Raw genomic sequence first — 13352 nt, 5'->3', positions numbered from 1 at the left:
AACTTCGACTGGCAAAATTTTATTCAAACTTCACCAAACAACTTTCGATACCAATAAAAATCGACTCTGCTTCATCAGCTCGATTCCGGTCATCGACACGGGCCGTTGGGCCTACCCACGCTGTGAAAGGACGCCATTCAAAAAATGCCCTGAGTGTGGAGCAAAATTTCCACACAGTGACCATCACAAGGTCTATAACCTGTGCTTATCGCCAGAACACGACGAATCCAGCTGCACAGCTTGTGCATGCTTTCGATCGAAAAAGACCATTCGGGATCGGAGGGCCCGTCGACGAGACATGCAGAGTTCAGCGCCGGAACCAGTGGATATCTTCGACAAAGGTCGATATGTCCCTGAGGAAGATTCCGATGATCTCCAGATCATATCCGAGGCAGATGACTCCGATGACTCCATACCTTAAGGTCAACGCGTGTGTACCACTACCCCAACCCAAACACCAACATCGAAGGCAAAGGTCAACACTCCGCCTGCGGGGCCCAGTCGAGACTGAAAAAACACTTCGAAAGCCCCGCTATCGAGCCCAGCTCTGAAGAAAATAATGAAGCCCTCCAGTAGCTCCATATCGAGCAAACCGCAAAAAAGTCCCGGTTCCGAAAGACACTCGTCGACTCAGAGAGACAAATCGGCTCCGAAAACAACGAAGCCTGTTTCCGATTCCCCGAAAGCAGCATCCACTCCGAGGCCGATACCCTCGATGCCGAAACAAACCCAGCCTGCTTCCGATCCTTCAAAGTCCACGAAACTGGCTTCGGCTCCAAAGACAATATCTCCTGTGTTGAAATCTACGCCAAAGGGCTCAACATCAGCTCCTAAGGCTAAAGACAAACAACAACCAGGTTCGGAACCGAAAAAATCGGTGCCAAAGGCTGTGCCTCAAGAAGAGGAGCTTTTCCAACCAGATCCTTTACAAAAAAGGATCTACATTGATCCAGAAAAAGGACATGTTTCCACTACACCACACAGGAAGAGGAAGTCAGATACAGCACCTACACCTCCAGTGCCTATCAAGGAGAAGGACTCTGCCACATCTCCTATGCACCCTTCTTCTCCTGTATCTCCTTCTCCTGCTCTTCCTTTAAACATTTCACCTCAAAATTCTCCTCCTCATTCTCCACAACATAAACCTCATCAGGATGTTGATGATAATGAGTATAGCATGGGGGGAGGGAGAGACCCAGATGACCCTTTTCCCTATCCAACAGGTTCACCAGTCTGGGCGTATCCAAATCCACAGGATGTACCAGATATTCCTGACCCACATATATATCCATCTAAACCTTCTCCTCCAGAAGACAATATTGGGTTTGGACATTTAATTAATGGGGCTGCCATATATCACAATGTCACCATGCATTCAGATGAGGCAGAGGAAGATTTTTTTACTAGACACTTTTGAACACTCCCAAAAATCTGTGCAACTACTGCCAATGATAAAAGGAGTCATTAAACATGCACCAGAAGTGTTTAAAGATCCTGTAAGAGCTAGAATTATGAACCCAAGGATAGAGAAAAAGTACAGCCCATCTCCTGCAGATCCTGCCTACATTAAAGGACAACTACCCGTAGACTCCTAGTAGTTTTAAACGCTAGGAAAAGAGCAAATTCCCAAACATCAGGTGAAGCACCACCTCCTGATAAAGAATCAAAGATCATAGATGCTTCAGGAAAAACAATAGCTGCCCAAGCTAGCAATACATGGCGCATCGCTAACACACAGGCCCTCCTCGCAAGATACGACAGGGCTCACTATGATCAGCTAGAGAAGCTCTTACAACATCTACCTGACCAATATAATGCACAAGCAGATGACCTCATACAAGAGGGTAAGCTTATATCAAATACCTCTATTAAATGTGCACTAGATGTAGCAGACATTGCATCCAGAGCAATAAACACCAGTGTCCTCCTTAGACTTCACGTGTGGCTACGCATTTCAGGATTTAAGCAAGAGGTGCAAACTACTGTCTTAAATCAACCATTCAACCAACAACAATTGTTTGGTCCAGAGGTAGACCCAGCACTTGAAAAAATGAAAAAAGACACTGACACAGCCAAGTCTATGGGAGCTCTGCAGTCCACCCAAGCAAGAGGCTCCTTTTGTCGCTCCTTTTACAGAGGATGCTCCAAACAAGCTGGAGCAGACAATTCAGCTTCTTTTAAAACAAATACACAAACATCCTCTAATAAAGGATATTTTAGAGGAGGCTACAGAGGCAACAACAACAAGGAAAGAGGTCGAACCTCTCCCAACACAAACAGTGACTTCCTTCTGATCCCCCAACAGCATTCCACTCTTGTAGGGGGTAGACTAACACAGTTCCTACCTGTCTGGAATTCCATCACAACAGGCAAGTGGGTAAGACAAATTATCCAGTATGGTTACTGCCTAAAGCTTACAGCTACCCCTCCACATATACCACCCAGACAGCGTCCAATGTCCACAGAACATCTAACGCTGCTCCAACAAGAGGTCCTCTCATTGCTGCGAAAAGATGCAATAGAGCTTGTTCCCTTAAAACATCAAGGAACAGGGGTTTACTCACTCTATTTCCTAATACCCAAAAAGGACGGAACACTAAGACCAATTCTAGACCCAAGGCCTCTCAATCTGTATATACACTCAGATCATTTTCACATGATCACTTTCCAACCAGTGCTCCCATTGTTGCAACAAGGCGATTTCTTAACCACACTAGACCTCATGGATGCCTACCACATTCCCATACATCCTTCTCACAGGAAGTACCTCAGATTTGTACTATAAGGACAGCATTATCAGTTCAAAGTCCTTCCATTCGGGGTCACAACTGCACCACGAGTGATTACAAAGTGCCTAGCAGTAGTAGCAGCACATCTCAGAACACAACATATCCACGTCTTCCCATACTTAGACGATTGACTCATAAAAGCTAAGTCATTCAATCAGTGTGTCCAACACACATCTCAAAGAATTCAAACACTGCACAGTTTGGGGTTTACAATCAACTACACCAAATCACATCTCCAGTCCTCTCATGTACATCAATACCTAGGGGCTACCATAAACACCAATACAGCTCTAGCTTATCCCAGTCCAGCCAGGATACAGAGCATTCAAGCCCTAGTTACAAGGTTTCAAAACCAACACTCTCTCCCAGCCAGTGTGTTCATGCAATTAATAGGCATGATGGCATCTTGCATTTTTATTGTACCATATGCAAGACTGCAAATGCGCCCATTGCAGGAATTTCTAGCACATCAATGGAATCAGGCACAAGGACAACTAACAGACCTGGTGTTGGTGGACAGCCTCACACATCGCTCTCTGCAGTGGTGGAACACCAAAAACTTGTCCAGAGGGCGACCGTTCCTGGAGCCAGCTCCACAGGTAGTACTGACAACGGACGCATCCCTGACAGGATAGGGAGCGCAGCTGCTCCACCACACAACTCAGGGAAGATGGACCACACAACAAAAGGTGCTTCACATCAATCACCTAGAGTTGCTGGCAATTTTCCTAGCTCTAAAGTACTTCCAAGTGCATATACAGAACAAAGCTGTCCTAATCTGGACAGACAACATGACAGCTATGTACTACATACAAAAACAAGGAGGCACACATTCTCTGCAGCTGTCCCAGCTTGCACAAAACATTTGGAGAAGGGCCATTCCACAAAAGATATATCTGCTTGCAGAACACCTTCCAGGAGTTGAGTTTGAGTTTGAGTTTAAAATTATTTGTAAAAGCGCGCGTACACCAGCGGTTTCTTGGCGCTACAACTAACAAACTACCGAGGAGAAAATGGAAGCAGGGGGCCATGGGAGATTATTCAAAGGACTTCTTGAATAGGTGGGCCTTGAGTTGTTTCCGGAATTGTGGATAAAAAATGAGGGATCGAATTTCCAGAGGAAGAGAGTTCCACAGGGACGGGGCCAGAGTGGCAAATTTAGAGCCTCCCCACTTCTTTCTTCGGAAACGTGGAATCATAAGAAGGGCCTGGGAGGACGAACGGAGATCTCTACACGGAACATAAGGGGTAATCTCAGAAGAGATAAAAGCTGGGGCTGAACCTAGACGAGCAAGAAAGGCGATGGAAGCGATCTTAAATTGGACCCGGGCTCGTACAGGCAGCCAGTGTAGAGACTTCAGGAGGGGGGTGGAGTGATGAAATTTCGAGAGATTAAAGACCAGGCGGGCCGCCTGGTTCTGTATGAGTTGGAGACGCCGTAAACTATATGCAGGGATACCCGCATATAGTGCGTTACCATAGTCCAGGCGGGACACCACCATGGCCAGGATGATAAGTTTAAGGGCCGAAAAGGAAAAGAAACGGGACACCCTGCGTATAGTACGCAGTGCAAGAAAAGAAGCAGAAACCACAGAGCTAACCTGGGAGTGAAGGGACAGTTGGGAATTAATTTTTATGCCAAGGGTTTTAACTGAGGTAGCAGGAGTCGGAGAGGGACCAAGAGAGGGGGGCCAGAACAGAGGAGTCCAGGGGCTGGATGAACCACCTGTCAACACCAACTCGGTCTTGTCAGGGTTGAGTTTAAGGTGGTTGTGGTTCATCCAGTCCCGGATATGAAGCATGATAGATTGAAAGTTAAGAGCAGAAGAGGGAGAAGAAGACCGGTCAAAAACAAGCTGGAGATCGTCCGCGTAATTAAACACGGCGACCTCCATTTGTTGCAGGGAAAAAATAAGGGGAGCAATGTAAAGATTAAATAAAAGGGGGGAAAGGGAGGAGCCCAGTTCACAATCAGATAGCCGAACTGTTAAGTCGACAGACGCAACAGATTCACGAATGGGAACTACATCTGCAAGTAATTCAACCATTCTTTCACAAGTTGGGTCATCCAGACATAGACCTGCTTACCACATACGAAAACACAAAATGCCCAACCTTTGCCGCCAGGTTTCCACACCCGTTGTCCAAGGGCAATGCGATATGGATGAACTGGTCAGGCAGATTTGCGTACACTTTTCCGCCAATCTCACTAATACCACTAGTGGTACGCAAGCTCAGACAACAGCCTCTCAAACTGATCCTGGTAGCTCCCACATGGGCATGCCAACCGTGGTTCACCACACTGCTAGAACTTTCTCTAGTTCCACACCAAAAACTGTCTCTGACACCATCCATGCTAACGCAGAACCATGGAGACATCAGGCATCCAGATCCAAGTCAACTGAATCTGGCGATCTGGCTCCTGAGGTCTTAGAGTTTGGTTACCTTAACCTGCCACCAGACTGTATAAATATCATAAAAGAAGCCAGAAGACCTACTACTAGAGCTTGCTATGCTGCTAAATGGAAAAGATTTGCCATTTACTGCACTAATAATCAAATTGATCCTTTGGATGCTTCCATCCAAAATATTATCTGTTACCTTCTCCATTTACAAAGATGTAATTTGGCATATTCATCTATACGATTACATCTTGCAGCCATTGCGGCATACCTACAAAACAGACAACATATGTCATTGTTTAGAGTACCAGCAATAAAAGCTTTTATGGAAGGATTAAAAAGAATTGTTCCTCCTAAGTTACCACCTTCTCCAGTGTGGAACCTAAACATTGTTCTTACCAGGCTCACAGACCCCCTTTTGAACCTTTACACAAATGTGAACTGCAATTTCTCACATGGAAAACAGCTTTCCTCATTGCTATTACCTTTCTTAGAAGAGTTAGTGAAATTCAAGCTTTCACTATACAAAAACCATTCTTACAATTACACCGTAACAAAGTGGTTCTAAGGACTAATCCTAAATTCCTCCCTAAAGTAATTACTCCTTTTCATCTAAATCAATCTGTAGAGTTATCAGTGTTTTTTCAAAAGCCAGACTCTGTAGCAGAGGGAGCTCTACACACACTAGATGTCAAAAGAGCTCTTCTCTATTACATCGATAGGACCAAATCCTTTCGCAAAACAAAGCAACTAATTGTTGCTTTCTCTCCACCACATAAAGGCAACCCCATTTCTAAATCTGGAATTGCAAGGTGGATTGTTAAATGTATACAAATATGCTATCACAAGGCAAAACGCACATTAACAGTTCCTCCTAGAGCACACTCCACACGCAAAATAGGAGCCTCCATGGCTTTCTTAGGGAACATTCCCCTAGAAGACATCTCTAAGGCAGCAACATTGTCTACAACACACACCTTCACTAAACACTATTGTGTTGATGTGCAAGCCAAGCAGCAAGTTGCAGTAGGCCAAGCTGTCCTCAAAACTCTCAAACTACTGCAACGGATACAGGTGACCACCGCTAAGGGAGACACTGCTGCACAATCGATGCAAGTGTACTTACCAGTATGCATCTGTTCTTGGCATGTAGAGCTGCAGATTTCTGCACACCCTCCTGCCTCCCCGGGACCTGTATCTGTTCCAGTTTTATCTTAATTGGATATACACGCATGGACATCCCTTCTTTCTCTCTACTAACTCCATAATTTCCCATCATGGCAAAAAACAATCTAAGGATGGAGCCGATGCCCATGCGCACTATCGTCCAAGGGAGGAGTCACCTATCTCGTGACTAAAAAGACTTCTTCCAAGACGACAACAACATGCAACCATCCGAGCCCAACACCAGGTGGCGATTTAATGCAAAGTGTTGAAATCTGCAGCTCTACATTCCAAGAACAGATGCATACTGGTAAGTAGCATTTTCCTTACTGTTTCTTGTCGTGGTTATGAAGCCTGAATTCAGATAGTGGAATTGGCAGTGATTCTCAATTAAAAAAACATAATGGAACCAGACTTGTCATACATTTTAGCTGCAAAAACTGGTAGCTAGAAAACTTTCTTCAGTCTTTCTTACCTGTCTAATGTTTTTGTGGTTCTTCTATTCTGGTGTTCTATCTCTCACAGACTCAGAAGTTTCTAGAACTGATTGCTGTGTAATCCCTTGCATGCTCGCGCCTGTAGGAACATTCCTATATTGCTTAATAGGAAATTTACTATAGTCACCCTCCTTCTCCTAACTCAGGTGGAAGATCCATGAAGCTTGCATGCTTGCTCTGGGTTCGGTGAAGTCTATCATTACAGACAATGTGAAGAATGGCCGGATCCAGTTTGATATGCATGGGTTCTTGACCGGCGTGATTTTAACAGATCTTAATTTATCAGGTAAGCCTCAGTTTGATATAGGCTTTCTTTGTTAGTTGCATGTTCAGATTAAAAAATATAATGTATTTTTCTTGAGACACTCTTTGAAGTCCTCTTGCTCCCTGGCATCTAGTGATGCATCTAGTCAAACTCAAATGCACATTTCGATCATTCCTTAACAACTTGCTTTTACTTGAAAGCAGCCATCTTGCTCCTCAGGGATCACTCAGCACAGTGGTTGCTTGAAGTAAAATGTACAGTGAATATTGAGGTTGACTACGGACACATCTGTTCTCCTTTTGTCTTCCTTATTGCTCTCCCAATCCTCCATTATCTTTGACATGGTCTGTTGCTTTTATAGTGCTCCTCCAAAATATTAAAAATGTTTTTACTGTAGGTAGCAAGAGTGGCCCTTTTTCAACTCAACAGAAGTGGCAGAAGGACTGGCCTCAGAATGGCCAATGCAAACCATCAGACATTGACTGGCTTAAGTTATGGACTTCCCCATTCACCAAAATAAAAACCCAAATCTTGCCCAGACCAAACTACATATCCTAGATAAAACTTTACACCCCACTCCGACCTACAGCACTGGGCCTCATAGAACAGATCCGGCTTCTAAACCCCAATCCGCTCAATCTAGTGATCTGGCACCTGAGTTCCTAGAGTTTGTTTACCTGTGTCTCCCACAGGAGTGCATGGACCTACCAAATGTGCCTGCTATGCAGCGAAGTGGAAAATATTTGGCCACAAGTGTACCACCAAAAAGTTAGACCCCTTAAAAAAAAGATATCTGCTACTTGCTTCATCTACGAAAACTTAGGCCTAACCTACACCTCAATATGGCTACGCTTGGTGGGAATAGAGGTCTAAATGCACAATGGATAACATGCCTACCTGTTCTGCGTACCTGTGGTGCAATCCTTTATGGAATTTCTTAAGAGGGTCATTCCACTTCGGATTCCACTAGCGTGAAACCTAAACATTATCCTCACCAGACTCCTGGATCATCCGTTTGAGCCTTTACAGTCTTGTCCTCTACAGCAGCTCTCCTGAAAAGTGGCTTTTTAGTTACAATATCTTCCCTGTTACACATTAATGGGCTACAAAAACTCACACTGCAGGAATCCTTTATTCAGGTCCACAGGGACAGGGATGTCCTCAGAACTAATCTTAACTTCCTCCGTAAGGTGGTTGCTCCTTTCAGTGTTAACCAGATCATAGAGCTACTGGTCTTTTTCACCCAACCAAACTTGGTAACACAGTGTGTCCTTCACACTCTAGATATCAAGCACATGCTCATGCATTACATTGACAGAACTAGGCCTTTTCGCAAAGCATACCCCCTGTTTGTTGCCTTCTCTATATCTAAGGCAGGTATTGCTAGATAAATAGTTAAATGTATCCAGACTTTCTATTTAAAAGCAAAGAGAACTGTAGTGAACACGCCACAACAGGTGAGTGGTGAAGCACTACAGTCTACTCGTTGTACATCCCCCACAGCTTCCAGAGAGAATGGCACAGGAATATCTGACCATTCAAACAGCAACAGTCCATGAAAAAACAATACATGACAGTGGCTGTGCACACACACAGAATGATTGCTACAGCATCTCATTCCTTTATAATGGAAAGTAAAGAACCTAAAAATGACAACGTACAAAACATCAGGGGGGGAGTGAACAAACAAAAGAAAACTGAAAATACAATACATGCGAGATCCAAATGGAAAGAAAACTTAGAAAAAAAGGATCAAGTACCACGATAGTATAATATATTCTGACACAATTATCAACCGTAATGATTGGATGGTATAACTCTCCTACCACTTTGGCGTGGCTCTACCTTTCGTTCTGAAGGTACCTTGACAGGAACATTCCTCTAACCTTCACTGACTCTTGTGTTCAACTATAGACCAAACCGTGTGGCCGACATTGTCTCTGAATGATCACATACCAAACCCCCACTGTCACATTTAGGAAAGCTTTGCAAGTTCAATTTTTCCTCAATATGTCTAAGAATCTTATACACTCTCAAGCTGTTCCACCAACTTTTCCCATTGACTTTTACAGCATAGCGAGAGACTGCGTCCACTTTTTTAGGTGGACTAAACTTGGACAAACCTTTCTGAACTATATGGGGAAGTTTGATTCTGATCAAATCTCCCGCACGGAATTTGGATTGATCTTTCCTAGATTCACCTGCACATTCATTACTTTCATTCTTGCCTCTTGATGAAAATATAGGCTCCTCCTTCTGATCTCCAACACCTCCTCTCTGGAAAGCCTATTTTTTCATCCATGCAGGACACGTCAAAGCTAGCCACTCTCCCGTGTAAAAGTTCAAAAGGACTTTTGTCAGTCATTTGGTTGGGAGTAGTGCGAAGCACCCTCAACATATTTTGAGCAGCTTCCTTAACCGCCATTCTGTTGCTCACCGCCCATTGTATACTATCCACCAAAAACCCGGTTCATGCGCTCAATAAACTCATTGGGTTGGGAATGGTACATAGCAACCCTGCGATGCTGAATATAGAACTGCTGTAAAAACAGTCATCTCCTTCAAAGTGAATTGTACCCTATTGTCCGAGACTATATCTTAGGGAAAACCCTGCCTTTCGAACAAAGTTTGAGAAAATGTGATCACACCTTCCGTGTTGGGGATCATCCATGAATAGAACCTCCCACAACTTACTGTAATAATCCGGGACCACCACAGCATACTTAAACTTATTGGGAAGAACATAGAAAGGCCCTAAAAAGTCCACTGCCAGCTTCATCCACGGTCCCCTGGGTAATTCAACCACCTGACAAGGCGGGGAACAAACTTTAATGGTCTTATCGCTGGTACAACATGTCACACACTCTTTTACAACATCAATCTGGCAGTCCATTGAAGGCCACCAGGAAATCTCATGGATTCTCCTTTTGGTGCTCGTCTGTCCTAGATGACCTTCATGTCCTGATTCAATTATGCGAGCCCTTAACCTTTCAGGAGGTATACATTTCTCACCATGCATGAATTTTAGCATAAGGCTGAAGTTCAGAACTCTAATTCTTTTCCTTAGGACACCCTTGAACGATGTGCTCTTTGACAGCATTGAGTACTCCGTCTGATTGTAAGCTCTCAAACCACTCTGTTTCAGAAAAACCACTGACATTACACTCATCCACTGCGGCAATCAGCATTCCTCATACTCGGGCACAACAGCATCATCCATTGTCAAAGGAAGGAGTCACCTGGAGAGAAAATCTGCTCAAATATTCTTTCCCCAGGAATATGCTCAGCCCTAAAATTGTATTGCAACAACTTTGAATTGAGTCTAGCAATCTGTGGGGTATGATCTTTAACCAGGTGACCGCTTAAGATGGCAATGAGAAGCTTGTGATCAGTCAAAATTTAAAGTATCTCCCCCATAAAAAACACTTGAACTTGAATAACAGAGTAATTCTTTTCACTTGGACGCAACACATGCAAGACAAATCCTACAGTTTTTTCTTTGCCTTGATTGAATTGAGTGACCATGTCACCCAAACCCTCAAGGCTAGCGCCACAGAAACAATACATTCTCTTAAGGGATCTTAAGGGGTAAGAATTTTTTGCTTGAGTAGTTCCTCCTTTATTTGATCAAACTCTTTCTGACAAAAATCACTTCAAAGAAACTCAGCCTTTCTCTTCAATAACTCCCTCATGTGCATTGTTTTGGCTTCAAAATTAGGGATGAATTTAGCATACAATTCACATACTCCTAAGAATGATAACACGTGTTCCTTAGATGTGGGACAAGGTGCTTTGACAATTGCCTCACTAAACAAAAATGTGGCTCAACACCCTCGCCAGAAATAACATGCCCTAAATATTCAATGGAATCAACACCAAATTATGCACTTCTCCTGCAATCTTTTCAAAACCTCAGTCAAGTGTTTGTCATGCTGTTGTCGTGTTTTGCCCGAAACCAAGATGCCATCTTGAAAAACTACAGTGTGCTCCACCCCTTCCAAAACCATCTCCATGATGCCCTGAAAAATCAAGGCCGCTAAGCAAGCCCGAAAGGCATCCTTCTAAACTGAAAACTCCCTATCGGAGACACAAATGCAGTAAGATGCTTGGAACTACTGTGTAGCTTCACTTTATGGTAAGCTGAAAATAAATCAGTCTTTTTGAACATTTTGACCCCGCAAACATTGAAATAATATAGTCAATCCTTGGTAAAGGATGGGAGTCCACCCAGATTTCTCTCTTTAGACTTCACAAATCAATACATACTCTCAGATTACACAAATATTTCCGGGCAACCACCAAAGGCGAAAGCCACATTGAAGACTCAATTGGCTCGATTACACCTGACTCACACATTTTCCTGAGTTCATCCGCCAGATCATCTCTGACACTAAAAGTACATTGCGCAATTTGTGTTTAATGGGACAAGCATGTTACTTTACTTTAATGAGATGTTTGAACCCTTTGATACATCCCAAAGTATTAGCAAAAAAATCCTTGTGTTTAATGGCCCACAATTGCACACCATATCCACACTTCCGGTTTCCTACTAAAGTCACTTGCTCTCTAGTTCCAGGCCTTAGTCATTCCAAAAAGAACCTGTTGGTACCATGCCAAAATATTAAGCCCTTTTCTTGCTACAAAAAATTTGCCCTGAATACAGCGGTATATAAATAGTAAACTTGTTTCAAAGAAGCATTTAAGTTATATCCTTCTGCCCTCATAGGACATAGGCATTCTATCAGGAGTGTCAAGTGATTTTCCTATCCACCTTTGGTTAAATAAGTCTTCAGTGACAGTCATGCGTGCTCCTGTGGAATGAGTATGCATATTTGCAAAATTTAACAATTTGTATCTATTTATATTGCTCCCTGATTCTATGTAGAAGTAGTAAAGCAAGTTTGATGATTTGCTTCAAATTAAAATGTACATAAACCTATTGCAACTTAGAAAAACCTTTTCCTAAATTATTGTACCACTTAATTGCTAGTCTCATCACCCCTGAGGCGGAAAGCCGGGGGCTCTGTATTGTAGTATTTTAAATGTGTGCCTTATTTTCTGTTCGCATTATTTGAAACTTGAATTGTTTTAATTAAACAGACCCCATTGCCTAGATTGCCGCTCCAACACGCTGTACTCCGCGCAGCAGAATCACGTGCTGACGTGGGGAGAACAGGCTGAGCAGGCGCCATATTGGAGGTAGGAAGGGTGGCGGTCCAGTAGCTGGACACCTCCCACCCTCCTCAGAACTGGATAAAAATGGACGTCCTCCTCGTCCGCGCAGCGGGCGCGCCGGAGGCGCGCCAGAGGCAAGCCCGTCTGCGCCCGTCCGCGCCAGACCCGCGCCTAGCGCCATACCCCCTGTGTCATTCAACACCGAAAGGATTATATACACCCCAGTTGAAATACGGAAGTGGAATCCAGGACACTTGATGACCTGCACTCAGCACAGGCCAGAAGATCGTATAGACCGAATTGAAATCGGCTGTGGGGATTGTAAGTCCTCCTTTCTTATTAAGAATAAAGTCAGCCACTCTGCTAAAGGAACGGCTAAGCAAAAAACTATTACTATCTCCCTCATTAATGCTCGGTCTTTGGCTCGGCATAGGCAGGAGATTGCAGATTTAATTGAGGACTATAAAATAGATGTCCTTTTCATAACCGAAACATGGATGGATGAAACATCCGAGCCCGATCTTCAGGTAGCAGTACCACACGGCTTCGAGGTGTATAGGTTGGACAGACAGGGAGGAAAAAGAGGAGGGGGCCTGGCAATTATTGCCCGGGATACCCTCCCGGTTAGAATCTCCCCCTTACCATCGCCTGCATGTGAGGCGTTACACTTCGCTATCAACCTGAACCCTTCATATAACCTTAAAGGAGTGCTCATCTATAGACCACCAGGTTCTCGCTCGGAGTTTCTTTCCTCCTTTACTTCCTGGATGGAATCGCTAGCCATTGAAGATTCCTTCATGGCCTTGGGAGACTTCAACTTCCATTTAGACAAGATGGAGGAGTCGGAAACTCAATCTTTAATAGCAGAATGTGAGACGTTAGGTTTAAATCAGCACATAAAGGAACCAACTCATGATGCTGGACATATTTTAGATGCCATCTTTTCCAACATCAACGAGTTAGAGGTAACCAACATACTACCGCTTACATGGACAGATCACCATGCCATTCTGTGTCAAATTCCGACTAATCGGATTATCGCCCCTAAACAGACCCTGTC

At 43.9% G+C, this 13352-nt stretch overlaps 1 protein-coding gene across 1 annotated transcript in view; it reads left to right on the top strand.

Annotated features, from left to right (window-relative positions):
* IPO9 (importin 9) overlaps positions 1 to 13352 on the top strand; it is a 514800-nt gene that overhangs the window by 258544 nt on the left and 242904 nt on the right. The window contains exon 14 of the mRNA XM_078644100.1: positions 6999 to 7138. Within this exon, the coding sequence (XP_078500226.1) occupies positions 6999 to 7138 (140 nt within the window). The remainder of the gene's footprint in view (positions 1 to 6998; positions 7139 to 13352) is intronic.

Source organism: Lissotriton helveticus, chromosome 5_1 (assembly GCF_964261635.1).
Source record: "Lissotriton helveticus chromosome 5_1, aLisHel1.1, whole genome shotgun sequence".
NCBI lineage: Eukaryota > Metazoa > Chordata > Amphibia > Caudata > Salamandridae > Lissotriton > Lissotriton helveticus.
This window is presented reverse-complemented; position numbering and strand designations above follow the sequence as displayed.